We start from the raw sequence: 16,595 nt of genomic DNA, 5'->3' as shown, positions 1-16,595 counted from the left end.
AAATAACACTGGAGTAGAATTTGAATGGTACTCTGAGAGCTGTAATTTAAATTCTTCTGCTATGGAGTTGTTGTTGTTTTTTTAAAATAAAACTAAGGCATATGAGAGAGCCACTTTGGTATGGTAATTAAGGCATCAGGCTAGAAACTAAGCAACTATGATTCTGCTAGATGGCCTTGGCCCAGTCACTCTTTCTTACTCCTAGTACAAAGACAATGGCAAATCTTGTCCAGAAACTGCAGTGATTTGTCCAGGTAGTCATTGGGAGTCAAAAATTGATTTGAAGATAAATGTGCACCAATGGTGCACCAATGGTGGGTTGCTACCTGTTCTTACCAGTTTAGTGACTGGAAGCAGCAGCAGCAGTGGCTTTGCCCACCTCCCTGGATGTCATCAAAACTGCTCTGCGCATGCGCAGAAGCATTGCGCATGTGCGAAGTGTGAGCGCCCGCCTGTCTGTTCCTGCTCCTGAACTGGTAGCAAAGGTAATTCAATTCAATTCAATTCAATTTATTGGATTTATATGCCGCCCCTCTCCGAAAACTCAGGGCGGCTAACAACAGTCATGAACAATATACATGAATAATATACAGTAAAAATCCAATACTAAAAACTAACTTAAAACCCCTTAATGTATAAAACCAGCATACGTACAAACATACCATACATACAGTTGTATCAGCCTAGGGGGAGAAGAAGTCTTAATTCCCCCATGCCTGGCGGCAGAGGTGGGTTTTGAGTAGCTTACGAAAGGCAAGGAGGGTAGGGGCAGTTCTAATCTCTGGGGGGAGTTGGTTCCAGAGGGCCGGGGCCGCCACAGAGAAGGCTCTTCTCCTGGGTCCCGCCAAGTGGCATTGTTTCGTTGACGGGACCCGGGGAAGACCCACTCTATGGGACCTAACTGGCCGCTGGGATTCGTGCGGCAGAAGGCGGTCTCGGAGATATTCTGGTCCGATGCCATGAAGGGCTTTAAAGGTCATAACCAACACTTTGAATTGTGACCGGAAACTGATCGGCAACCAATGCAGACTGCGGAGTGTTGGTGTGACATGGGCATATTTAGGAAAGCCCATGATTGCTCTCGCAGCTGCATTCTGCACAATCTGAAGTTTCCGAACACTTTTCAAAGGTAGCCCCATGTAGAGAGCGTTACAGTAGTCGAACCTCGAGGTGATGAGGGCATGAGTGACTGTGAGCAGTGACTCCCGGTCCAAATAGGGTCGCAACTGATGCACCAGGTGAACCTGGGCGAACGCCCCCCTCGCCACAGCTGAAAGATGTTTCTCTAATGTGAGCTGTGGATCGAGGAGGACGCCCAAGTTGCGAACCCTCTCTGAGGGGGTCAATGTTTCTCCCCCCAGGGTAATGGACGGACAGATGGAATTGTCCTTGGGAGGCAAGACCCACAGCCACTCCGTCTTGTCTGGATTGAGTTTGAGTTTGTTGATACCTCACCCCATGCCCTTGGATGATCTCACCCAGCGGTTTCATGTAGATGTTAAATAGCAGGGGGGAGAGGACCGACCCCTGATGCACCCCACAAGGGAGAAACCTAGAGGTCGACCTCTGACCCCCCACTAACACCGACTGCGACCAACTGGAGAGGTAGGAGGAGAACCATTGAAGGACAGTGCCCCTCACTCCCAACCCCTCCAACCGGCGCAGAAGGATACCATGGTCGATGGTATCGAAAGCCGCTGAGAGGTCAAGAAGCACCAGGACAGAGGACAAGCCCCTGTCCCGGGCCCACCAGAGATCATCCATCAACGCGATCAAAGCAGTTTCCGTGCTGTAGCCGGGCTTGAATCCAGACTGCTGAGGATCTAGATAATCGGCTTCTTCCAAGGACCGCTGGAGTTGGAGTGCCACCACCTTCTCAACAACCTTCCCCATAAAGGGAAGGTTGGAGACTGGACGGTAGTTATTAAGCACGGCTGGGTCTAGGGAAGGCTTCTTGAGGAGGGGGCGCACAAGTGCCTCCTTATAAAGGGCCGGAAAGGACCCCCTCCCCAAGGAGGCGTTGACAATCTCCTGGGCCCAGCTCCGTGTCACCTCTCGACTGGCCGAAACCAACCAAGAGGGACACGGATCCAGTGAACAGGTGGCGGAACTCACAGCTCCAATGGCCTTGTCCACTTCATCAGGTGTCACCAAGTCAAACTCCTCCCAGACAGATGGACAAAGACGTTTAGCCCCAGTCACCTTGACTGACTCGTTGTCAGTCGACTCTGTTTTACAATTGGAGTCGAGGTCCGCCCGGATCTGAGCGATTTTATCAGCGAAAAACGTGTTAAAGTCCTCGGCACTACTCTGTAAGGGCTCCCCAACTCCCCCCTGATTAAGAAGGGAGCGGGTTACCCTAAACAGAGCGGCCGGGCGGGATTCTGCTGATGCAATCAAGGCGGCATGATACACGCATCTTGCCACCTTGAGCGCCACTTTGTAAGTCTTAACATGTGCTCTTACAAGTGTTCGATCGGATTCGGACTTACTCTTCCTCCATCGCTTCTCTAGACGTCTCTTCTGGCGCTTCAATTCCTGGAGCTCCTCGTTGAACCATGGAGCTCTACAGGGTCTAGCGCCACGGAGAGGTCACAGCGGCGCAATTCGGTCAAGGGCCTCCGCTGCAGCCTTGTTCCAGGCCTCAGCCAGAGACTCTGCCGAACTGTGGACGAGTGTATCTGGAAGAACCCCAAGTGCCTTCTGAAAACCATCTGGATCCATCATGCGTCTGGGGTGGAACATCTTAATTGGTTCCGCCTCCCTGCGGGGGAGGATTGGAGCCAGGAAGTCGAGCCGCAGTAGAAAATGGTCTGACCATGACAAAGGCAACACTTCTAAGCCCCTTAGTCTCAGACCATTACTCAGTTGCTCAGAGAGGAATACCATGTCGGGTGAGTGCCCCCCTCATGAGTCGGACCCTGAACTACTTGGGTCAGGTCCATGGCTGCCATGGTGGCCATGAACTCCTGTGCCAGTCCAGAGGATTCGCCGAGTGACGGCAGGTTGAGGTCCCCCAAGACAATAAGTCTAGGGAACCCCACCGCCAGCCCGGCTACCTCCTCGAGCAGCACAGGCAGGGCTTGTGCCACACAGCTGGGAGGCAGGTACGTGAGAAACAAGCCCACCTGAACCCCTAAGTCCAACTTCACCAGGAGGGACTCGCAACCCGCAATCTCCGGAGCAACGAGTCTATGCAGGCAAAGGCTCTCCCTGGCTATAATAGCCACTCCTCCCCCCCTTCCCCGGGGTCAAGGTTGGTGCCATATCTGAAACCCGGCTGGGCAAATTTCAGAGAGAGGAACTCCTCCCTCTGGGCCCAGCCAGGTTTCAGTTACACATGCCAGGTCGGCCTCCTCATCCAGGATCAGGTCCCGGATGAGGAGAGTTTTATTTACCACCGACCTGGCATTCAGTAGCAGCAACCTGAGCCCAGGGCCAGACTTACACTCATCACCAGTATTCTGGGTTGAGCTCACGGAGCCGGAACAAGGGATCGTTATTAAGCAACGATCCCTCCTTCCCCTGGAATGGCTAGCTCCGTGGCTCCCGCCATATCTGCCTCTCCCCAGCAGCACTGAGATATACTGACCCTCTGTCACCCCAGAGATAGATACCCCTCCCACTCCTGCCTCTCCAGCGCCAGGTTGGCCAAGTGTATTATTTACATCACTCCCATTCATCTCACCCATACTATGACCCCACCCGTCCCATCCATACCAATCATTTGCTCCATATACCCTATGCCCACCCCAGTTATCCATCACTAAAAAAACCCCCCAATAATTTAGTTAAAATATGAATAATTTTATAATTAAAATACTGAAGGTTAAAATACTAATAAAAAGAAATAAATACAAATAGAAAATATAGAATATATAAAATATAGGTAATAGTGTAGCAATTCAGTTGATTAAAGTGAACCCAGTCAGCAGCAAATAACAACAGCACCAAGATCTCAGGTGGTAAAGTCACAGTTTGCTCAGAGTCAAGAGTCATTCTATATCTCCCCCACTCCTCAGAGAAGGGGCGGTAAAATGTCCTTATCCCGAGTATGCTGGTTATTAAATTAATTTCCCTGTCTCTCAGACTCCTTAGTGTCAATGATTTCAGATCTTCCTTCTCTCTTGTCCCATCCACTCTTACAGTGCCTCCAGACCGCACTGGTCGGCTCTCCGTTGATTCCCAGTAGTTTTGCAGCAGAGTCTCATTACTATAGATCTCATAAATTAACATGTCCAGTCTGTTGTGTTCCCAGCAATAGCCAAAATGGCATTCCAAACCTCCATGCAGCCACAGTATGCTCCTTTGATGGTCATAATGGTACTCTACTCCTTGGCCTCTTTGTTTTCCCATAGCCCTCTAGCCCTCTGTCTCCTCTCTCTTCTCCTCCTCCTGCAGTTCCCCACCTGGCTGATCTTTTGACGCCGAACACCCCCACCATTCGGTGTTCCCGCGTCTCAGGATCGTTTAGTGTGTCTGGTGGGTCTGGCTGTTTCAATTTGGCTAGCTCGATAGCTCAGCTCAGCCTCTCAGTCTCTGAAGCTCTCAGTCTCTGCAGGTCGTAACTCAGTGAGGAAAAGAGAGAAAGGGCTGCAGATAGTTTCGATCTAATTGGCGGCCACCATTTTCCGCGCCCCAGCTGATTCCTCAGCAAATTCCGGCGATGACAGTCTAAAGCAGACGCCGCGGAGCCGGGGGCAACGGGATCTTCCTAGGCAAGGCACAGGCTGGGCACAGGGTTCCTTCTGTGTAACCCACTACTGGTGTGCACAACTGGTGTGCACTACAGTAACCCACTACTGGTGTGCACAAACACAAACACACATGTGTATCATGGAGTTATCATTCCTGACTATTTTAGGATTTGTTTAAATAAAAGGTCCAATTTTATCTGGAAGTAGGAATTCATAGGAATGCAGTTGGTACAATTGGGTTAACCAAAAATAATAATACTTAAAATCTTAAACATCCATAACACAGTCAAATATATTATTATTTAGCAATCTTGTTACTTCTTGTTATTCTTTTTTTAAATACTAAATATAAGTGTGAAATTAACACTGTCAAGATTTTTATAAATAATATAGAAAATAATAGTTAGAAAGCTGTAATAGTAATAATAATAATTAATAATAATTTATTAGATTTGTTTGTAGGTTGGCAAACTTATAAATTGTTGAGTGTTTAAGTTAGTTTTACATTCATATAAGTTATGTTTTGTTTTTATTATTATTATTGTTGTTGTTATTATTATTATTATTATTATTATTATTATTATTATTATTATTTATTAGATTTGTGTGCCGCCCCTCTCTGCAGACACAGGGCGGCTATTGTTTTTAGCTTCTGTTTATGTCCTTATTGTGAATTCTTTTTGTTGTTTTGTATTTGTTTGGTTTTTTAATGTTAATAATTAATAAAGATTTTTATTTCTAAAAAAGGAATGCAGTTCTAGCTCTATGTTTCTGGAATCAAATAGAAAACATTCCACATGTTATTCAAATTTATAAGTAGTTTGATATAATAGTGGCACCCGGCTGCAAACCTAAGAGGATCCTTGAATTCTAGTTTGGCCTTAGGCACACAGCCAAGTGGATGGCATTAGAAAGAAGGCAGTGGTAATCTATGTCTAAAAATCTTGTCAAGAAACCTGCTCAAAGGCACAAAAAACAAAATAAAAGAAAAATCTTTAGAAAAGATGAACTTTCTGAATTATCTTGTTCAAATTGAGAAATAATTTTCTTTCCTAGAACATCATCAAAACCACTTTCTTACCTCCCGAAGAGGGTCATTGAGTTCATTAAGAATGCTGTCTTCATCAAAGATCTTTCCTTGGTAACGGTGCTCATAATAATCATGGATTTTTTGACGCATATCTGCAGGTAGCTTGTGAAAGGACATGTACTGTTCGACTTGTTTGTACTAAAAGAAGAAAAAGTACAAATAATTACTGCAAAGTGTCTCAGAATACTATGAAAAGCCATATATAATGCATTACTAATATTTTTAAATTATGGTTATTAAAAGAAAAATGAAAGCATAATAGCTTTAAAATTCAGAGTGCTTAGGATTGTGAATGGAAATGATTTTTCCTAACACACTGGGCTGGAAATATATTTATTTTGCTTTTATCACTTTCTAGTTTATGAAAGTTGAACTCAATCATGACATTTTTGCAGCCATGGATTGAGGGTTTTTTTTAGTTGAAAAATGTGTCGCTCTTTGATTTCTTTATTCTTATCAAACATATTTTTGATTGCCATGTTGATCCATGAGAAATAGCACTGCAATGGAGGGTTTCTAAGTACAATTTTGAAATAAGATATGTGGGACATATAATACCCATAATGGATTAAACCAAGTTCTATCTTAATCTACCATTTTGTTTCTAATGGTGACCAATCAGATAACTCTGAGGTACTAGCCAGTGGGAGATGTAGGCACAGTCGGGGGTTCTGACATGTTCTGGAAATTTTGAGTAGTTTGGAGAATTGACAAATACCACCTCTGGGTGGCCTTAGAATTGGGTGGGAATGGAGATTTTGCGATATCTTTCCTCTTGGAACGGAGTGGGAATGGCGATTTTGCCATATCCTTCACCTGCCACACCCACTTATCCACACCACGCCCACCAAGCCACACCCCCAGAACCAGTAGTAAAAAAAATGGATTTCATCACTCATACAGTCGCTTGTTGTAATTAGTGTTTGTAAGGCACCCTGTTTGCATCATGAAAATGACAATTAGTCAAGACATGATAAAACTGTCTTCCATGGCTTCATCCAAGCCGCTTTAAAAGCTATCCAAATTAATGGCTATCACTATCTCTTGTAGTAATGGATTCCATGAGTTAATTATATGCTGTCCGAAGAAGGATGTATGGGATTCTTGCTGAATCAGATCAGCAGAATGAACAATGAAGGCGTGAAGTAGTTTCCTGCAGCTGTATTTGCTACTGTAGAAAATTACTAGTGGACAACAAGCTATCTAGAAACATAGTAGCAGCAGCGCTTGAATTTCAAATGGCTGATTCATAGGAAGATAAGAATCCCTATCTTTCTTCTCAGACAGTTTTTATTGCATCTAATCAATCTTGCAATAAATGACTAAAAGCAACAATAATCTTCTGATACTTTCCATAATAGCTTGGGAAAGGTAAATTTATTTCATCACTTATTATTCTACATGGCTGATTTTTTTCATATTTATAATTATTGACAATATCATTGTTAAATGACAGCTACCACAAGGGAGCAACAATAAAGATACTACCGTGCTTAATTCATCATGCTGTTTCTGGTCTTTGCTCCTGATATTCTTGCCAGACTGGATTAATTTTATTCCTCAGCTCAGCACCAGATTCCAACACAATTACAGAACTATTTACTGTCAATTTTTGGTTTAAAATATCTTAACAAAATGTATCTTTTCTTTTACATATACTGAGAGCATATGCACCAATGACAAATTCCTTATGTGTCCAATCACTCTTGGCCAATAAAGAATTCTATTCTATTCTATTCTATTCTATTCTATCTAACACAATTTCAAAGAACCCCAGCATCTGGGATTCACTGTCCCCTCAACTCAGCGCCAGATTCCACTATAGCAACTCATATGTTGTTTTTTTATAATTTCATAAATATGTCCTTTTATGATTATAATAATTAATACAAAAATTCTTCAGAAATTAGGTCAAGTACTGAAATAGCAATGCTTTATTCTTCCACTTGCATCATGTCCACTTTCTGTTACAAATAGTTGCAAACACATAAAGATGGTACTTGAGTTATGACAATATGGGACCGGGATTACTTACTCTTAGTAAGTGATGCATTCCTAAACTGTTGTGTCAAGAGACCACACAATTTAATGTTGGCAGTCCAGGCAGTCTCAGTTGTGTCATAATGCCAAACATTCATTCATTCATTCATTCATTCATTCATTCATTCATTCATTCATTCATTCATTCATTTATTGGACTTGTATGCCACCCCTCTCAGGGCAGCTCACAACATATTAAAAAAAATATATACAATAACACATCTGAAATCCAATTAATATAAATAACTAATTTAGCTAAACTAAATGGGTGAACAGTGCAGTCAGGCGGTATGGAAAGCAAGTAGAATGCTTGGCTGAATAGCTAGAGGTATAACAAGTAGGAAGAAGGAGATTGTGATTCCACTGTATAGAGCAGTGTTTCCCAACCTTGGCAACTTGAAGATATTTGGACTTCAACTTCCAGAATTCCCCAGCCAGCAAATGCTGGCTGGGGAGTTCTGGGAGTTGAAGTCCAAATATCTTCAAGTTGCCAAGGTTGGGAAACACTGGAATAGAGCACTGGTGAGACCACATTTGGAATACTGTGCTCAGTTCTGGAGACCTCACCTACAAAAAGATATTGACAAAATTGAACGGGTCCAAAGACGGGCTACAAGAATGGTGGAAGGTCTTCAGCATAATATTTATCAGGAAAGACTTAATTAACTCAATCTATATAGTCTGGAGGACAGAAGGAAAAGGGGGGACATGATCGAAACATTTAAATATGTTAAAGGGTTAAATAAGGTTCAGGAGAGAAGTGTTTTTAATAGGAAAGTGAACACAAGAACAAGGGGACACAATCTGAGGTTAGTTGGGGGAAAGATCAAAAGCAACGTGAGAAAAATATTATTTTACTGAAAGAGTAGTAGATGCTTGGAGCAAACTTCCAGCAGACGTGGTTGGTAAATCCACAGTAATTGAATTTAAACATGAATAAAGGAAGGGAGACTATTATAGATCTATTTCGGGCTTATTTTCCTTCATCAGGTAGCCACACCCTTACTGGGATTTGAACCTTATTGGGATTTGAACCTTAGCCTTTAGGCTACAGGCTCATTTCCAGTATCAGCTTGTACCAGGGAAGGGTTATGTGTGATATTTTTGTTGAGTCACCCTGGTATATTCAAGGAACACGCACAGAGAGAGAGAGAGAGAGAGAGAGAAGGGGGAGGTGTATATACATATATGTTTTTAACAATTTTGGAAACTTTCAATTTTTCCGATTAAGGAATTTTTTTTATAGATGTTGGGGGGTATTTTCCCTTATAGTCAACAACCCACCAAAGCCAATGATGATGATGATCTTGTCAACCAGTTATGTCAATCCTGCTTGTACCCCTTAAAAAAACCCACAGTCATTGGAGGGAAATAAATATATCATCCCACTTTTGAAAATTAGAAATCAGTCTTTAATGACAAACCAGCCTGACATCCCAAAAAAGCAAATGGAAAAATAAAGTCCTTGTTTTTTAGAAGACCTTTTGAACAATTATTGCTTTTAAATTGGGGTAGACCCAATGCTATGCTGGTTAAACACAATTAGGTTTTCAGTTATATAAGTTGCAGGCTGTTGAGCTACTTGTCCTAAGCCTTGATCTCTACCTTAAAAAAAGGAAAGGCAGAGGAATACTTGAAAATGTTGCAGTGAAATCCTTTAAGTTATACAGCTAAAAGTAGACAGGGTTAATACCCTGCAAGGGATGTATTATCCCTACCAAAAAGATCCCATTTCTAAAAACCTTAATGCTTTCCGGTTCTAACCTATGGGCAGGTTTTTCTAATTGACTGTAAAATCTCAAAGAGGCTTGAACTGAAGGATTTGCCCAGGAATCTCAATCTGTAAAGTCCAATCGAATCATGCCAGCCCTGAATCTTGAATTTCCAATTCAAATAGATTCAGAGCTGATTAGCACACCGCTATTTTTATGGTTCGCCTATAGCTAACTGGAGCATGAAAGCGGTGACCTTCTCTTTTTATTGCCTCTGCAACTTATATGCACATTGGCTTTTTGTTGTATTACTTTCACTTTGTTTAATGTTATGTATGCTGCTCTGGGATCCTTTTATATTGCCAATGCAATATAAAACTCATATATACGACCTTATGTGGAAATTCTACTTAAGTATCAATCACTGATTGGTCCTTAAGTCACTGATGGTCACCTAAATATTCTGCTGCTTTCTGGAGTGGAGTTGGAATGTTTTCCTGATTTCTATGAGCATGGATTCTCACAGTGTTTACTATGCACAGAGCTGTATGCAATTAGTCAGGAAAAAAATAATCTTTTTCAATCTCTGAAATATTGGAATCCAGAGCTACAATAGTGTTCCAGATATGCTTGTGCAACATTTTCTGGTAGATCCTAGCCATCCCCTTCAAAATAACTTGAGTTCATTGTCAAACCATTCTAACCATCCAACCATGGTTGATTCCCCCATCCTATAATTTAAGTTTAGCATCTAGTTTGGCCTCTTCTTTTTAAAAAGGCATAATGGAATCTTTCCTTCCCTCTTAGTGTGATATGTATCCTTAACATGGTATTGAAAATGATAACTGTACTGGCATACTTAATTCAAGGCATTCCTACTCACCAAATAATGGAGAAATATAATCTCATGGTATCCCATAGCTGATTTGCAATGTTTAAAAATATGTTATAGTAAATTAATATGTTCAAGTTGATATTTTCAACTTTGTATAATGTGTATGTTTATGATTAATTCTGTGCAGAGTAGTTGGTGTGAGTTTATTATATACTTTGGTATGATATTTAATAAACCTCTATTAGGTGGATATTTCCACAAATGAAGCTGCATTTTACTCACCATCTCTCCGATAGTCATTAAAATGAAGGGAACACACAATAAAAGGTTTCTGAGATGAAGGGCGAAAAAAAGTCACTGGTGGTCAATGAAGAGTCAAATAAAGACCATGGACTAGATGAGGTAGACTTATAGAAACATAGAAGACTGACGGCAGAAAAAGACCTCATGGTCCATCTAGTCTGCCCTTATACTATTTCTTGTATTTTATCTTATAATGGATATATGTTTATCCCAGGCATGTTTAAATTCAGTTATTGTGGATTTACCAACCATGTCTGCTGGAAGTTTGTTCCAAGGATCTAGTACACTTTCAGTGAAATAATATTTTCTCACGTTGCTTTTGATCTTTCCCCAAACTAACTTCAGATTGTGTCCTCTTGTTCTTGTATTCATTTTCCTATTAAAAACACTTCCCTCCTGAACCTTATTTAACCCTTTAACATATTTAAATGTTTCGATCATGTCCCCCCTTTTCCTTCTGTCCTCCAGACTATACAGATTGAGTCAGATTAACTCTTCCCCATTCCTCAGGCCACCAAAAATGTCTGAGTTGGATCTCCTTACTACCAACAATTGGGAAAGAATTCCCATTATCTGGAGAGGGGTCTTTCTTTCTACTGTAAATAGCAACTATGAGTATTTTTAATTGTGGCAAAATTGCCCATATACAAAAATTTACACATGACATAATATTTGCAATGCTTCATTGGATTGTGTTTCTCCGTGGTTCAAACCAAGCACAGCACATTCATAGACATCCGTTGTTTACTAGAATGACGACAAGGAGATAAAATATGCAATGTCAGTGACATTACAATGCGAGCTCCACCCTTTCACACCATCACATCTTAAATCCATCAATAGCGGAGTTTGTGTTATTAAGTAGAGTTTTTTTAATTTGGTCTGTCTTTAACCTCTTCTGCAGACACCTAAGAGTAAGCCTTCAGATAACTACCAAGTAGCCTAATTTTTCTATTTTGCAAATTCTAAAGTATTTAATTTTTGCACTATTACAACTACTTCAGATTTTTATTATTATACGGCTAGATCTATACTCCTTGAAGCAGTGTAGCTCAACCTTAGCTGCTTGAAAATGTTTGTATTTCAACTGTCAGATTTTCCCAGCTATCATAGTTGATAACTTTAGCTTAGAATAAAATTGTAATAAAGTAAGTTGTATATGAGAACTTTGACTCATCTGTTTTTAAAAACTCTTCCCACGGAAGAGTTTGGCAATCTCGGATCTGTTTTGGTGAACTAACAAGGAAGATACTGCCACTATATAGCATGCGTTCCGTCCCGTCCTACAGTCTCTCATACATCTCATATATCATCTCTTCTATCCCTCTCACTTTTCTTCTATTCCCTCTTCTATTCCTATATTTTCTCTTCTATTCTTTCCTTGCTATATTTTACTTTGAGTGTATCCTCTATAACCTTCATTGTGTATTATTGTGTTTTTGGACAAAATAAATAAATAAAATAAAATGAATAAATTTTTGCTTCTCTTTTTTTTTTAGTTTTGTACCTAGTGTTGTTAATATTTTAACATCGATGATTTTAATTTGTAAAATGTAAGCCTCTCAAAGTTATTTTGCAGAGGGAGATGGACAGCATATAAATTTAATAAATAAATAGTAAAAAGGGGGGGTAGAGAGAGAAGAATTTGCTTCTACCTGAATTTTGGAAATTTGGAATTTTGGAAGTTTGTTTGAGCCACGGTTAGAGTCCAGCTACTGCTGCCTACAATTTGGCAGTTCAAATCTCACCAGGCTCCAGATTGACTCAGCCTCCCATCCTCAGGCTGAGAGGCTGAGTCAACCTTGAGCCTGGTGAGATTTGTGGGTAAAATGAGAACCCAAATTGTTGGGGGCAATATGCTGACTCTATAAACTGCTTAGACAGGGGCTGTAATGCACTGTAAAGCGGTATATAAGTCTAAGTGCTATTGCTAAGCCTAAATGCTAATTTTGCTGTTGTTAAATTAACGAAAGTAAAAGTCCCATAGAAGCATCCTTGGGTTATGAAAGAATGACAAATTTACCAATAAATCTTTTTTTTTTTTTTTTGTCTGCTGTCTGGGAAAAAAATGTATTCTGTAAACAGGCAAGAGCCATCTGCTGAGTCATCATTAATAAGACCTATTTTTGAAAGGGATTATAGGTTTTTATGGGGGAAGGTCACTGTTTAGTCTTCAATACCAGATGTTATAAAAGAGATGGATTTGCTGTGAGAGTATTGTGACTAATATTGCCCTAATTACTGGAGACTGAGCCAGCTGATCTTGATTTGTTCATAGGAGCCATGCTTGGAAAGAGAAAGATTCAGAGAGCTAAGCCCAGTTGCTCTGCAGAGTGCATTAGAAATATTACAAAAGTTATGTAATGGATACTGACATAAGGGAACTCATGTCACCTAACAGCCAGGCTTCGGAACATAACGTTTCCATTATAAAAATACATACCGTATCTCTTGAACAGCTCACAGTCTATAGATGTAGGGAACAAGATAGTAATTGATCTTTTTAAAACAGGCAAAGATTTAGTAGCCGGCAGATGGCTGGAGAGTTCTGATAAATGTTTTGCGTTAGAAAAATGTAAAATGAACAAACAGAAAACCCTCAACTCAAATTCACCTCAATGTGGGTCAGAAAGAGAGGGGAAAGGAGAGTAAGATTGCCAGCTCCCAAAACTGCAGCCTAGAATGAGTTAGATGAAATTTTACAGCTGTTTTTTTCCAAAACAGCCATGCATAGCCTCATCTGGGTATAAAAGGTCCACCTTCTTGTAGTAGGGATAATAGAGCAATCAGCGTATCACAGACTTTATTTTCCTGAATGAATTCTGAGTACAGTATTTCTTGCAGTAAATTAACTTGCAAGACCCATCTATAAGCATTGTAGATGAATGAAATATAGAGAAATTAACCAATATTTTTTTTTAAAGTAAGACATTCTGGGAGTTTAGTTTAATTAAACAGCAAATTGTAAATTATTAAAAACTTTAAAAATTATGATAAAATCTAGTCACGATCTACAATTCAATTAAAATATTAAAAATGCTACTCATATTAGTCTAACCAAGTATTCTATTATTCTAATTGACTTTCAACCTCATCCTACACCTACAAAAATCTTATCCTGCATATTGCAATATTCAATTTATAGGAAATCAGCAATAAAATTAAAATTGGTGGAAATAATTTCTTGATTTAAAACTCAATCCTTCCTTCCAATTTTTTTTTTCAAATTTTTTCAGAAAGAAATTACCCAATTTCATGTTGTGGTTAGCTCTGGCCCAGCTCCTGTCCCAAGGAATGAGCAGGTGGATGTGGGGAAAACATCCACATGCCGCAGGCCTGTTTTGCTCCCGATGGAATCTGCCGATGAAGCCTCCTCTGACCAAGGAAGCGTGAGTGGCAGGGAAGAGGAGAGTTTGGCAGACAGCCCAGGAGGAGATCAATCATCTGTATCACCCTTGTATGCTGAACAAGAATTAATGACACATCCATGCATGTGTAGAGTGATGCATAGGAGACAACAACTGAAGGATTATTACAAGAGAAAATGAGGCCACCTGTAGTTGGGTGGGGCTGCTGTAATTAGTGCTACAGATAAAAAGAACAGCGTGCTGGTTTAGCCTTGTGGCAGTTTATCTGATTCATTGTTTCGTCAAGATCGTGGTTTTTGTGCTGTTCAAGATTGTGTGTGGACTCTCTGGACTTTAGAATTGGACTCAATTTCCCAGTTATTGAGTGAGCAATTGGATTGCATTTAACCTGTGCCTTGTGTGTACCAGAAAATCCCTTTGACATTTAAAAAGGGAGCTGTTTCTGTTTTTCTGTTTATAAAAACTTTTGGGTTTTCCTTTTATCATGTGGTATGTGTCTTCCTGGACTAATTACCCTGTAATTACGGGCGGTTGAAACATGCCAGCAGAACAGTTCATAACACTTTCTAGAAAACAAAATAGTGGGCTTTGATGTCATTTTTGCAACTTCATTCATGCCTTTCTTAGCTCCTGTTACTCTATTTCTGGACTAACCTGGTAATGCTACTCAGTATTAAATATGAACACATAACAGGACAAGCAAAGGCAATAAAACTATCATTTTCATCTAGAAAATAGGTAGGCAGCCAGACAACAGAAACTTTATTTTGGTCATTGACCAGTAAAAAGTACATTGAATAAAACAAATAAAACCGTCTTCTAGTAACAAGACCTACTGGCAATTATTTGTTGGTAAAACGTACACATATTATAGCAAAATGTTGCTACTTTTAGAGAAATAAATTGATCTCAATTATTTATCAGGTAGTGCAAATAAAAATTATAGGCTATTGAGAAAATCTGAATAATAGCAGGATAATCAACTGATGGTGAATCATCCTACTGGCAATACAGAAGAACATGGGATGTTGATTTTACAATATTCCTAACACAGGGGCATTATTGGATTTCGTATGGGTTTTTCCTATGTTTCTCTTCCAGGATAGCTTTCTGGAGAGTAGACAATGGTTCAGAAAGAAAGAGGCATTGTTGGGGAAGATCTCTCCTATTCCGTAATGCCTTTTTGATATTAACAGCTAAAAACCTTGTTGTCCTCATTACTGTAAGATGAACTGATTTTTTATTCCTTTGAAATAAATGAAGTTATGCTCATTGTCCCGTTTAGAAGGAAAAAGATAATAAAAAGGAAAACAACTTTTTAGAAAGAGACCAAGACACTAGCTTTTCTTCAGAAGATTCACTCAGACTTAATTATTTCTCAAGTCACTGAATTGTAAAGGAAAGCTAAGAAAAACTTATGTATATTGATTATTGAAATGTAACTTTTCATTACCAAGCTGCAGTTAAATGACATTATGAAGAGTAATTATTGGGGAAGAAGTAGACTAGACATGACAGGAAGAAGATCGTGTACAGGCTTAAACATAATGATTGCATTTCTTTTCTAATGTAATGAAAGTAAGACGATCCAAGAATATTCGACAAAAGGAAACATTTATTATTAACTTGTCTTTTTCAAATGCACAGTCTTTCTGATAGAGAAAAGACTAAGTGAAGTGAAAAAAATAATCCAGCAACATGCTGCTCTGTGTAATTGGTTTACAAAGCAGCAGGTTAAAATTCTGCCTTGAGAGAGCCTTGAGCTCCTTCAAAATCTTTAGAATTAGTAAAAGGAAAAGTTTGCTCTTCTGTGATCCAGTTACAAAGCACTATAAAGTCTACCTCAGTCAACTAATCCTTTGAAGGCCATATAAATACCTGCAATGTTTAATGTTTTGGCTTTGTTCTTTCTGTGAAACAGAAAGTTAGACACTTTCAATTTTATGTTTGATTAAACACAGTTAATAATTATGAATTACTCAATTCAGTGTCCAAATCTGGATATTTAATTATGCTTTGGCTTAAAACAATTTATTTTCGAAATATTGATTCACAAAATCAGTGTAGTTTATAACCCATATTAAAATTAAATTAAGAAGATTGAAACGTAAATGTGTTAAATACATGAATGGTAAACATTAAATAAATTATGCCTTACTGAATTTGTTAACCAGTTTAGTCATCATTTTATTATTTATTATTTATTTATTTGTTTGTTTGATTTCTCCTGAGACTCAGGGTGGTTTACAACATATTGATACATAACAATGGAATAAATCGAAATAAAATAAAATAATACTATAAAACATCACTATAAAAAAACCCTTAACTTAAAATATCTCACAGAAAGCCCATCTCCTACCTCTGTCATATCTCCAGCAGTCAGACAATAATGGAGGCTGGCACAAAGCAACCAAGTTCAACAGCCCCACACCTGCCAGCATAGATGTGTTTTTAAGTTCTTCTGGAAGGCCGGGAGAGTGGGAATAGCACAGATCTCCGGGGGAAGTTGATTTCAGAGGGCAGGGGCAACCACAGAGGAGGCCCTTC

At 39.7% G+C, this 16,595-nt stretch overlaps 1 protein-coding gene across 1 annotated transcript in view; it reads right to left on the bottom strand.

Moving 5' to 3' along the window:
• The window catches only part of HCN1 (hyperpolarization activated cyclic nucleotide gated potassium channel 1), a 213,337-nt gene that overhangs the window by 31,753 nt on the left and 164,989 nt on the right, over positions 1-16,595 (bottom strand). The window contains exon 5 of the mRNA XM_070743367.1: positions 5,779-5,925. Coding sequence (XP_070599468.1) covers positions 5,779-5,925 — 147 coding nt within the window. The remainder of the gene's footprint in view (positions 1-5,778; positions 5,926-16,595) is intronic.

The sequence above is a fragment of the Erythrolamprus reginae genome, chromosome 2 (genome assembly GCF_031021105.1).
Source record: "Erythrolamprus reginae isolate rEryReg1 chromosome 2, rEryReg1.hap1, whole genome shotgun sequence".
In the NCBI taxonomy this organism is placed as follows: domain Eukaryota; kingdom Metazoa; phylum Chordata; class Lepidosauria; order Squamata; family Dipsadidae; genus Erythrolamprus; species Erythrolamprus reginae.
This window is presented reverse-complemented; position numbering and strand designations above follow the sequence as displayed.